The 13,524-nt window shown below is 30.3% G+C and overlaps 1 protein-coding gene across 1 annotated transcript; it reads left to right on the top strand.

Moving 5' to 3' along the window:
- The first annotated feature begins 1,036 nt into the window (after nt 1–1,036).
- LOC104880861 (protein LAX PANICLE 2) lies at nt 1,037–9,669 on the top strand. Its single transcript, XM_010658870.3, has 4 exons — nt 1,037–2,147; nt 2,294–2,344; nt 2,457–2,529; nt 9,120–9,669. Exons 1-4 carry the CDS (start codon nt 1,381–1,383, stop codon nt 9,276–9,278), a joined length of 1,050 nt encoding a protein of 349 aa, XP_010657172.1. The 5' UTR covers nt 1,037–1,380; the 3' UTR covers nt 9,279–9,669.
- Nucleotides 9,670–13,524: the final 3,855 nt, after the last annotated feature.

The following is a 13,524-nucleotide window of genomic DNA, read 5'->3' on the forward strand; positions in this document are numbered from 1 at the left end:
TTGATGGGTTGGAAAGAATGAGATCAGCTTTTCAGGCTCATTCCTCCCCAATTCTCAATTCTCAACTCCAACCCAAAAATTATTAAAGAAAAATGTAAAAAATAATAATAATTAGAGAGAAAGAGAGAGACATACTTGACAATTCAGAGCTCGTACAGTTTTGCAGTAAGGGTGGAAGGCACATGCTGCCATCCAATGCTGTTTTCCTTCTTGGGTCTAGTGAAGAAAACACTCCCCACCCCGTCCTCCCACAGCCATTCTATATGTACATATAAATATGTATATACCCATTAAAAAACCCATTATTTATTTTATTATTTTGTGTACATATATTGAAAATTGGGGATTATATACACTTTCTATCTTACCCTTTTTTATTTCACATTCAAATTCGAGTAATTTGTCGGTTAAATTTGCTAAATTCAACTTAAACCCGCCTCTCATTCTTAAGCACCATAACATGCATATTAAACTCAAATCCCGTCAAATTAAGTTTATAGGGAAATTGATGATTTAATATGGTATCAAATTTTGGTTTGGATTGTAGGTTTTTTTTTAGAAGTGGAAGCGGAAATTGTAGCGGTTTTCAAAATTAAAATCAATGGTATAATCAAGTAAGAGAGAGAGCAAAAGACTTGCGTGTAAATATTGAGGTTAGGTATAAAAGAGGAAGAAAAAACAAAGGAAATGGGAGACGGGTAATGGTATTGGTGCTAAAAAGGACCTTTTTGTGATATGTCAAAAAAAAAAAAAAAAAAAAGAAAGAAAAAAAAGAAAAAGAAAAGAGAAAGCCTTTAATGTAAATTTTGTCCTTGGAACATGCCCTTAAAGGTGTTAGCTGGAGGACCCTCAAACCTTTTTCCCCATTTTAAAACAGGTGCAACATATATTTCTTGTTGATAAAGTCAAAAAAATATTACTATTGGACCTCGTTAATTTAATAATTTTTATTACAAAAAAAATTAATTAATTAAATAATTATTTATTGATCATATAACTGACTGACCACCATCTCTCTCTTCCTCTGCAACTATTTCATCTCCCCCAACACAAGCTTCCAAACAAAGAGAATTAATGGAAAGTGAGATTTCCAAGCCTTGTTGCTCGCTTTCTTGCTGTCTTTGGATTTGTTTACTATGAAACTGGGGACAACCCTTATCTGGTTAATGGGTATATTTTCTGGGTTATATGATCTTCCCATAACTTCCACACATGCTTATGGCTTCTACAGATCTCCACGTCTTTCAATTTAAAGACAGCAGCGTCCCGCCTCTTGTTGTCGTCATCCATGGCTCATGCTGAGATCCACGGCAAGCCGGGAAACGAGAGGGGTAATCGGAGAAGGGCGTTGGTTTTGGGGTTTGGGAGGAGGGTTTCGACATGACCATGATTCCTGCGCGTAATCTCTCCAAACAGTGTTTTCGCGGCGGTTATGGTGATTATACTGGTAATTACTTGGACGAGAACGTATGTCTTATGAGCAGATTAGAAGGGTATGACTGTTGTAGTGAAGCTTGCTTAGGATCTGATCTAGTGCTTGCTCCCATGGCGGAAAATGAATCAAGAGCTGATAGTGTCAATGAGACAGGCTCCAGCTCGAAAGATATGCAGGAAGATAGAGACGAAGAGTGGCTCCAATTGAGTATTGGCGGCCAAATGACGAGCCAAGAGCGCAAGCAGCACCACCATCATCATCAGCTCGATCCCATGTCCGGCCGAGGTGGGATGGTTGAGCTGAATCTGTTACCAGGCCGCAGCGGCTCGCAGCAAGGGAGGCCATTAGGCCCCATCATCCACCACCTGCCTGACTTCCGGCCGCCGCCACCGCGGCCAATTACCAATATCACTAACAGTTTTAGCACATCCTTATTCTTGCAACAACAACAGCCTGGAGCTGCCTCAAATTTTCCTCATCTCCAAGATATTAACTGGGCATTCCGGCATATCCCGCAAAATATAACATCGGCTTCTTCATCCACCTCTTCATCTTTCATACCCCAAGCCCCCTATTTCGCTACACCCTTCCAACTCCACGCCCCCGGAGTAGATGTAGCTGGGCCGAGCTCGGATTTCAGAATCATCAATGCCAATGCCTCCCACAGGCCTCATTCGGGTGTTTGGTTTCTTCTACAAGCATCGCAAAACCAGTAAGTGAAAAGGGGAAAGCATGAATAGATCACCTCCATACCCTTATTTTTTTCTGGTTTTTTTTTTCTTTTCTTTTTAGGTTGTTTTTCAGTTTTCAAAACACCCCAGCTTAGTTTAATGGGTTGTACTTGTTTTCTCAATGCAGGGCCAAAGAACCCTTTTTGCCTCAGATACCCAAGAGCTACTTAAGAATCAAGTACATTTTTCTTTTATTTTCTTTCGTTTTCTTTTCTTTCTTCTGTTGCCTTGCCTTTGTTTTGATGGAGGCATTTTGTTTTACATTTCCTTTATGTTTTCAATTCTCTCAGAGACGGGAGGATGACAGTTCGATTATTAATGAAGTATGTGGTTAATAAGCTGAGACTCGATAGCGAATCAGAGGTATTTAATTTAAACCCTCGCTGCTGCTTCTTTTCCTTTCATATATGCGTGAATAATTTATCTAGAAAAAGTAGTTCAGTAGCAAAACATCAATGTTACTGCATTCCATATTCTGCATATAAACTTAGCCGTGGTCATGTTGAGGATGAGAATGTGAAGAATTGATACATAGAAAAAAACCGAAAAAGGAAAAACCTTCAAATTATTTTTTGAGCCACCTATATAAATTACATGTAGATATGGACAAGGTAGGTGTAGAAACAATGAAAGAAACATCAGAACTAAAATGGGGTTAATCTTAGTAGTATTTATTTCAAGTGAGAACATCATATTTAGGTGGGAAGTATATTTCTAGGTAGCTCTCATCTCTTTTTGTACTATTAGGCTTTTAGCCCATAATCTATTCTTGTAAAGGTTGGGGTTGGCCTAGGAAGAAAAGTTTTTGGCTCTTGCTAAATGGTCGCAAGTTCCATGTTAGTTCGTCATCGATGTTTTAGTAATGGGATTAATTAAGGTTTATGGTTTAAGTAATGAAGAATTCAGAATTTTACCAACAAAACTACCTACCACCTTCTTAATTTCCTTCTTATAGAAATGGGTTTTGCTGTTTTCCTTAGGCTTCTTGTTCATCATTAAAGTAATGTTTCATGGTTTGTAACACTTAGAAAAATGGGATACAACACCTAAAAAAAGGGATATCGTCAATCTATATATATGTTTTAGTGGATTTTAAGGCCATAAGCAAAAAAATCAAAGCCTCACCCTAGATCTTGGTCCGAACCGACTACCTGGTGATCATTTTAAACTTGTGACATGCAGCTTTTTGTTAGTAGATCCAACCAATAGGGTGCAATTGAGATAGGGTTTGAGCTTAGCTAGCTGTTTAAGAGTCGTCGAACCACAAAATGGGAGGATCCTTTAGACCGACCCTCTTCCCCCATTTCAAATTCCTAAGGCCTAGGCTGAGGGAGGTTGTATAACAGATCATATAAGGATGGATTGATAAATAATAGAACTTATTTTCTGATCCATTTATACTCTCAAACAGCTCATCATCGCAATTTTGAACTAGGACTGCTATAATGGAGGGGACTGGTTACTTTGAGCTAGGCTGAATTAGGGTTAGATTGATCATTCTTAGTACCAGGGTTTGCAGTAACAAGTTTTTTCCTAAAATTTCTTTCCATTTTTTTTGCTTCTGGCATCAATTCATTGTTCCTACCTTAACATTTCCATTCCTCCAACCTTAAATTCCCATGGATAATTTTATTCTAATCGATTTCTTCCACCATCCTCCTCCACTTGCAAAACCCTAGTAGGGTTTCATAAATTAAACAAGAAACTACATGCTCGCCGACATCTTCCATTTTCTTACTGTGCATACTTAAACTTGCATGCTAGAGAGCTAGCTAGATCTGTGGAGACTTTACAAGGTGTTGTAGGGGGCTTATACCTAGAAGAGGACACTCACAATTGATAAATGGACATACCTTACACTAGACTTCAAATGGATGAATAGTCATTATTAGAAGAAAAAAACCATAGAGTGGTACGTAGTAATAATGTTGGGGAGATGCACTATATAAAGTGAGAGAACGTGGGCATTAGATCCACTGCTTCATAGGCCCCATCACTTTTGTACATTGCTTCTCATGCACACAGTAGTATTATCAAATACCACCATATCTCTCCATACAGTCTTGTATATAAAATTTTCGGACGTAATGCCCAACATATATAACATGACCAACCTCCGAAAAATGCCATCGTAGAGCTCCAAGCTTTCCCCGAAGTTAAAAGCTTTCTTGATATTGTGGATAGGGTATAATTTTCCATTAGGGTGTGAGAATGTTAGTATTGAAAAATCATATCAACTAATTTTACGAAAAAAGAAAAAAAAAATTAGGATTTCTTAATATGATGTGCCTATTTCGAAAACTAAGCTTAAGGGTTGAACCCAACCTTTTTTGCATTCAAAATATATGACATGTGGGATGAGGTTTCTACGCATTTATAGTACTAATACACCCGGCATCTATTGTGTAACCTCGTTCTTTAATCCGGTGTTTGCATATATCGGTAGTTGATTAGGTGTATGTGCTAAGAGAGGTTTTTCTAGGTTAATAAAATGATATTAAATACTCAAAGTGGTGAAAAAAAACACCATATATAATGATGTTATATAGTATGAATGGATGCAAATATTCTCTATAACCCTACTTTAGAAACCAAGAACAATCAGTTGAATTTGGCAATGAGGGTCATATCTTTATGTTGTCTACACTACCTAAACAAATAAATTAAATCGAAAGCTTAAAAAAAATTGTACAACATTCCCATTTGTTGTTGTTTTATATTAAGGTCCATTTGCGTACATTCCGGCACTTAGGTCATCCCTTAATAAACACTTTTATTTGGATGTTCAAATACGCTTCTCTTATGCCTTCAACTTCATGCCTTGAAATAAGGGCGATCGTGAAGATTAAATCCATATCTAATTTGAACAAAAACAATTTGATATGTACAGATACAACCATGACAAGATGCTTAAAATATAACCCTAATTTTGTATTCTTCTCTCCTAAAATTAAGATGTGTCACACACTCAACATTCTCCTCCCTCTTGTATAATCAAAATTATGATATAGTCAACCTTTTATGTCATGACATTGATTAGGCAATTTCTTTTCGTTTCTTCGATCCACAGCCGGCCGGGGGCGGCGATTAGAATCATTCGATGAAATTCTAGCCTAGGAAGCATGGCCATGTCACCCAAAATAATGCAAAACCTGCATTACCTTTTCACACTTGACATAAAACAACTATAAGTAGTCAATGATCATTAGGGTTTATATATATATATGAGTATGAATGTTGCGTGGATTTTGGAGTGTTTGGGGTGGATCAGGAAATCGATTTAGTGGTTGGGTTTCATTATTTTGTGTTCATACTTGCTAGGCAAACAAAATATTCTACTATATCTTGTGATGATTAGGCACGATATGTGAGTAGCAATGAAAGCTTTATGTTCATGGGAGATAATAATTATCAAAGCAAGAAAGCAAAAAGAGATGTCTTGAAGGTGGTGGGAAGGTTTGCTCCTCTTTTTCATTGTTTTATTATGTAGTGCATTGACTTTAAGATTAAACGATCTTGGAGTTGGATTATCCTTTGCCCTAGTTGACACTTAAAACAAAAGTCGATACAAACACATCGAAAATGATATAGCGTAGGGCCCCGAAAATCACACGTGGACCCTGTCTATCTCGACATCTCTCTGCATGCGCTATCGCCCTCTTTCGTCAGCCTTCCGATGCCTTCCGATCATCTTCTTTTTCATGGACTGCTCTTAAAAAGCGCCATCAAGAACCCTAAGTGGTGCACTTTGATGGAATTTTTAAGGCACTCCCATCATGTCATCCACGACCAAACCCTTATTCATTTAACCAAATAAATAAAAGCATCTATTTTTACGTTGGAGGAAAGCAATGCATGAGTGGCAAATCCACAACAAAATCATTATCAAAGCCCACGCACAAAACAAATAAAAAAAATATAAAAAAAAAACCCTCCAATATCAAAGCTACATCGTTGGTGAATGCATTGCATGCACAATAAAATACGAAATAAAATAAAATCACAACCACCCTTTAATTAGATTGGGTTAAACCTTCTCAAACCCAATTTAAAATTTGAAAAAAAAAAAGAAAAAAAAAAGAGGGTGGTTCATGAGGGAATATATTGACCTTTCATTTTTAGGGTTTAGAAAGAGCAAGCAACGTGAGGGAGACGTGCATGTAGGTGATATCTAGAGAAAGAAATCGTGCCGATTCATCGCCGTACTTGTTGGATCCACTACCCATTTTTATTTTTATTTTTTAATAATTTTGTTTGGGTATAATACTAGAAGATTATTTTATTTTATTTTTAGAAATATATATATATATATATATATATATATATATATATATATATATATATATATATATATGTATATATAAAGTCTATGGTTTCATGATTTTGGCTTACGAGCAAAGTCTTGGTGGGGCCGTAATGATTAAACTCGGGCAGTTTTCTCGATCGTGGGATGTTGGAGCAGGCCAGAACGGTCTGTTTCGGCAGCTGACCGCTGACCGAATTGTTGCGTCTTGGCGGAATGAGGGAATCCCTTGGAGTAAAGAAAAAAGTTTGGGAAGGGAGAAAGAGAAAGAAAGTTGATGGGTAAAGTAGACGTTAACAAAGAAAATGTTTGAAGACGTAAGCTCCTCACAAAGCTGACTTCAATTCCACTTTCTTTTTTTTTGCTTTTTTTTTTTTCATCATTTGTTTCTTAATGTCTCCTTCTCCTTCCCCTAGGTGGAAAAAAAAAAAAAAAAAAAAGAAACTTTTTGGGTATGAGATATTATAATTTATAAGAATAGAAACTGTAAGGTGGTGAAAAGCGTTAGAAACTTTTTTTAGGTACAGAAAATTTAATTCTATCTTTGATTCTAATTTTTTTTAATTTAATTCTTTGAGAAAATTGAAAAAAATAAATTATAAAAAAAATACACTTTACTTTATTATCCTCATATTTATTTAGAGAAAATGAAAAAAAAAATCTTTTAATATTTTTATTAAAATTTTAAATATTTTTTTCCTCATTTTTTTCAGCATTTAAATATAAGAATTTTTTCCTTTTTATTTATTATCCTTTCTTATTACTTTTTAAGAGTCAAACAATCTTTGGTTGGAATGCATTTTTCCTAAAACTTCAATTGAAAAGAAAAAAAATCTCCTACTATTTTTTCTAGAGGAAAAAAAAAAAGAGAGAAAGACTTAAGAAAATTCATTTGGCTTTTTTTTTTTTCATTTATACAAATATTAAATAATTTTAAAATATATAAATTTATAATTAATTTTATTTTTCTTTCTTTAATATATTTTAATTTTTACTCTTTTTCCTTTTGTAACACTTAACTTTTAATCAATCATGTCATTCTTCTAAAACACATTTTTTAATACTAGTCTTTTAGGTAATTTTTTTAAAACATGTGATTATATTTATGATAGTAGTTATCCAATGTATTTTTCTAAAGTAAAATCATTGTTGTCTTGTGGGGTTACTTTAAAAAATAAAGCCTTCGATGATGAGATACATTGTATGTAACATAAGCCAAAAGAAGGTGAACTACGCATCATTCCAATTCTTCTAAGTATGATCTCCTCATAATAATAATATATAGGAAAAGGGATTAAACATTTGTAATCCAAAATCATGATTAGATGATCCACTTGATCATGGTATGACAATTTTAGCTTACAAAATCTCCATTGACATGATTTTTTTTTTTCATCCAACATGCACCATTATGATGACGATGCTATGTCATCATTGTAAACATATCCTCTTTTAATTTTTCTTCTTTCTCATGAATCCAATATTCAATGAAAAATCTTGATCTACAATCATGAGTTATCCACCATTGTATCATATAGATCCTAGGTAAAAGATTTTATTTGTAGTGTTTCGTAGAAATAGTGGTTTGATGTTTAGATATAATAAATTAATGAAAAGTGTTTTCATAGACTTCTTTTACAATTTATTGTATAATTTTTGAAAAATTCATGATTAGATAATTATCTTAAATTCTGTTTGATAGTAATTTTAAAAAATATTTTTAGTTTAAAAGGATTTTTTTAAAAAGAATTAAATATTTGGTAAAATTAAGAAACACTTTTAAAAATCTAAAAAATTAATTATAATATTGAAAAATCACTTATAGTATTTGTTAAGAATTAATTATCCTAAAAATATTTTTTAAAAAAACATTTTTACTAAAAATACTTTGAGTAAAAATATTATCAAACGGTCATTCTTAAAATCACTTTAAGTAATTTTTCATATTTTAAAAACATGTCCAATACCAATTTTTTGTTAAAAAAAATAATTGTTAGAAAACACTTTTAGTTATTTTTGGAAATGAGGTAATATAGGTTATGTTTGAGAAGCATTATATGAAAAAAAAAATTGAAAATAATTTTTAAATATTGTTCGGTGATGTTTTATAAAATAAAAGTGTGTTTGTCAATATGTTTTCTGTATTTTAAAAGTTATTTTCATTGATCATATTTTATTTTTAATTATTATTTATATTTGTATAATTATTTTTAAAATAACTCTTAAAAACGGTTTTTAAAAATAGAAAACTGTCATCTATTTTTTTTTTTTTTATCAAATATGTCTTCTTATTTTTTTTGGTTATGTGGAATATATAACTGTTTTAAAAAAAAATTATCAGTGTCAATTTTTTTTTTCTTTTCATTTTATAGGAATGGATGAATACTTTAATTCATAATAAAAGCAAAATTCATTGTATGTGATAGGTTTTTTGGGACTCAAAACCTTAAAATAGTTTATTCATGTTTATTTAGAGCTAAGCTTTTTTTGTTATGGTAATTTGAATAAAAATGCTATTGACTCTTTTTAAAAATAAAAAGAAAAAAGTATTAAAAAATAAACAAATAATATATGATTAATAAATTATATTGTCCATTAGTCTATGTAATGCTTGAAATTTAATTGTTTGTATATTTTTGTATAAATGCAGATAGAGATAACATGTAGAGGGCAACAACTTCTACCTTTCTTCACATTGCAGCATGTAAGAGATAACATATGGAGTCCAAGAGATGCACTCACTTTTCTTCAACCAGACTCATCCACTTCAGACCATGTCATGGTTTTAAACTATGGTAGGAGTGCTTGAAGGAAAAGGGCCAAAAAAAAAAACAAAGAGAAAAAGAAAATGATGAATTAATATTTCCCATTACTTAATTTTCTCCCCAACCCCACATGTATCATTGCTAAATTATGGAACTCTTTTTTCTTTTTCTTTTTTTTTTCTTTTTTTTTTTGGGGTTCCTTTAATTGGGTCCTATTAATGGGTTTTGTTATTTATTTTTTGCTTTTGGCTTCTTTGATTTTGTTCTCTAATTGATGGAGAAAAGAAATAGTATGAGTATGACCCCAAATTGATATATGTGGATTTTGGGGTTATAACATAACCCACTATGCATCTGCTGACCCATGGGGGCTTTGATATTTTGTTAATTTTCTTTTATGTAAAGAACTTCCATTATTAATTCCTCTCATTTTTATCATTATTTTATGGGTTATAACTCTTAAGATTATTCCTTTTTCTTTTTTAGATAATGTTATTCATAAATGTTTATCTAGTATGATATTCTTTAATTTTGCACAAAACTATACTTTATCATTAATAAGATTGTTAAATCGAGATGTGGTTAATCTGTGTTTCGATAATAACAAAATAAGATTTACAAGTAACTATTTATCTTAAGTGTGTTTGAGTAAAAAAGTTTCTTAAAAGGTAATAAAAAAATATATGAAGTCAAAAAAATCAATAAGAAGAAGAAGAAGATGTCAAACAAAACATCAATCAAGATCATTGTCTAGAATCTCTTTGTAAAATTGTTGGTGCATGAGGATCATTCATTTTATATACCTAACTCTCCTAATTTCTTCTAAGTACTTAATTATTTTTATATTTTTATGTAAATCGGTTGAAAAATTGATTTGAGGAAACCTGAGTTTATATTTAGTTAAAATCATTTTAGAAAGTTTTTCAAAAGTTAAGGAGTTTAACGGTAGTTTCTCAGTCTTAACTGAATCTCAAAAACTTGCATTTTCACTTTTATCGATTGAGATATAAGGGAGTTGATTGAGCTGTAGAAACCTGAGTTTATATTTAGTTAAAATCATTTTAAAAAGTTTTTCAAAAGTTAAGGAGTTTAGAGGTAGTTTTTCAGCCTTAACTCAATCTTGAAAACTTGCATTTTTACTTTTATTAATTGAGATATAAGGCAGTTGATTGAGCCAATTTGCTTAACTAGTTGAGGGGGTTAGTTTGTCCCCTATAGGTCTATAAGGTTGCTTCAATTGATCCATCCCCTATGACCTAATAGTTAGTTGTTATATCTTCTGATACCTAATAACTAGTAATCAATTTGACCCATCGATCCCAAATTATACCTAACAACTAGTTTAGGTTTCCAATTCCTATTTAAAAGCTTTAGATTTCTTATTTTGGAAGAAACAAAGTTCTAAATCATTTTTCAATATTATTTAAGTTTTGAAAGATTGTATTTAAGTGTACTTTATTCTTATATTTGCATTTCATTTTGGTCAATCCTAATTTATTTTGTACTCATTTGAGGTTAATATTTGTGTTAGGATTTTGTGAGATCAATTTTCTATCAAAGTGCAATCTCTTGAAGATTACTCAAAAGTAGTTTATCTTTTGAAAACATGTTTTGGAATCATAATCCAAAGGGAAAATTTTGAAGACTTTGTCTTAAAAAGTCTTGATTATAAAGGATACTAGAACAATAATCCAAGAGGATGATTAGAGTCATAAAATCATAATCCAATCATAAGATTGGAGGCTTGGGTTGGAAGCCTCAAAACGTCAAAACCCTCAAAGTGATTAAAGTTTGAGAAGAGTGGATATAAAAACTAAGGGTCTGTTTGATAACTGTTTTAAAAAACAATTTTAAAAAATAGTTTTTGAAAATAATTTTTAAAAATTATTCTTTGATTTTTGTAGAATAAAAATTTGTTTGGAAACCTAAACTGCTTTTAACTTATTTTTAATATTTTAAATATATTTTAAAAATAATTTTTATATCTAATTTTTTATTTTTAATTATTCTACATGTTTGTATAATTATTTCTTAAAACAGTTAAAAAAAATACAAGTGAAAACAATATAAAACAACTAAAAGATGTTATTTGAAAATACTATAATTTTTGTTCTAATAATAAAATAAAATAAAACAGTTTTAGTTGTCAAACATATTTTTTGTTTTGGAGATTAGAAAACTGTTTTAAAAAAACAGTTCCCAAACGAATCATAATATCCTCAATCTCTCAATCCTTTATCTATTTATTTTCCATGTAACTCCTCTTTCATTACATTTGTTTTTTATAATTGAAGTTTAAGAAAAATGGATATAGGTTGGATTGTGCTGAGCTATATAAAACTAACATTTACAATATCGTTATCCTTTATTTCTTTATTTTCCATGCAACTCCTCTTTTATTATATTTGTTTGTTTTATATAATTGAATAAAATTACCACTTGGATTCTCAAATTTTTATTATAATTTTTAAAAGTTACTTGAGAATGGAAATATGTTCAGTGGTATTAACAATGATATCTCTCCATAAAAAGTAGTATTGCCAATGTCACAATAGGAGCCAAGTCATTGGGCGTAGTAGATAAAAGCAATCATATTTCCAAGGATCCACTTTCTCCTCGGTTGTGCAACACGTTGTCACTTAAAATAATAATAATAATAAATATTTCCTTTAAATTTTCAAAATTTATTAATTGCTATAAAGTACAGTCTATGAAGCATAGTCAAGACAAGGATACTCCTGTCATCATCACCAATTTAGTGTTTTTTCCTCATCTATGACTTTTGTGCATGTGGGTTGGGACTTGGGATGAAAACCTTCATATCTTGTTTGAAATGAATGTTGAAATAAAATAATTTAATTAATAGAAATTGAAATTAAGGGAAATGAATTAGATTTTCAGTTTTTTGTTCCGTTATAGAGTTGAAATGAAAACAATGGTATGATTTGAGAGATGGAAAAGAAATATATTTTTTCATTATTTTCTCCTTATTTTAATCATAAATTTATATATATAGAGAGAGAACAATTTCACATTCAAGCCTATGAGATTAAAAAAATGAGAAGAAAGGAAAAATCCTTTGTCCCCATTTAAATAAAAATCTTTCAAATATTCTACCATGACAAAAGGATAATATGAAAATGTCATAAAATCACTTCTTTCTCCATCCCAAATTCATTTCTTTTTATATAAAATATTTCTTAAAATTGATATATTATTATAATATTAAATTTTTTTCTAAAATAAGAAAAATTGTAGAAAATATCTTTATAAATATCATAGATTAAGAAAAAGTTATAAAATGAAATTGTAATTGTAAAGACTACAAGTGTATAAAAATGTAAGAAAAAAAATAAGAGACATTAAATGGAGCAAAATACCTCATGATTTAAGATGTGGATACAAAGAGTAAGAAAATATAAAATATTTCGAGAATATAATTATATCTGATTTTGTCTTTTTTATAATATAGTAAAAATATTATTTCTCATATGTAAATATTGACACTAAACCACATTATAACCTTATACATCTTTGTATTGATTATTTTATTTTTATGTTATTGAATTAATATTATTTATATTAAAATTTCGTTTACATAGCATAAAATATAAATATTAATTATATCATACTTTATCATTTATTTTAAAATTCTCTTACCAAAATCCTTTCTGTTATAGAATTTTCCCTGTTCTAGACACCAAATTTGGAAGTTCAATTCAATTTTTTTTTTTTTAATTGTATACACAGTTCAACCCTATAATAATAATATATTTTTAAATTTATGGTATCTTATTAAAATATATTACTTAAATTATAATTTATTTATTTTTTTGTTCTGAAATATCAACAGATTTATTTTGTTAATATAAGCTTTAATGTGTAAAGGAAAAAGGAAGTTTGACTTCAAAGCCTGCTGGTCGAACATGGATGAAAATCAACCTTAGGATCCAACGACATGAAGTGAAAGTCATTATAGTCATTTTCATTGTTGAATAGATAAAAATTACCTTAACAGTAACATACTTTTGTTCCCCCAGAGCCTACATTGACAAAAAAATTGACACAATAGGAAAAGCAAACAAACATCAAATTTCACTAACTTATTTCAAATTTTTAAGTCTGTTAGGCCTGTTTGGTAAAATCGCTTTCAAAAGTTGTTATCAAAAACTTGTTGTTTGATATTTTATAGAATAAAAATCTATTTTTAATATTTGAAAATATATTTTGGAAATAAATTTTATGTTTAATTATTTATTTTTAATCATTTTATATATTTATATGATTATT

The sequence above is a fragment of the Vitis vinifera genome, chromosome 1, assembly GCF_030704535.1.
Source record: "Vitis vinifera cultivar Pinot Noir 40024 chromosome 1, ASM3070453v1".
Classification (NCBI taxonomy): domain Eukaryota; kingdom Viridiplantae; phylum Streptophyta; class Magnoliopsida; order Vitales; family Vitaceae; genus Vitis; species Vitis vinifera.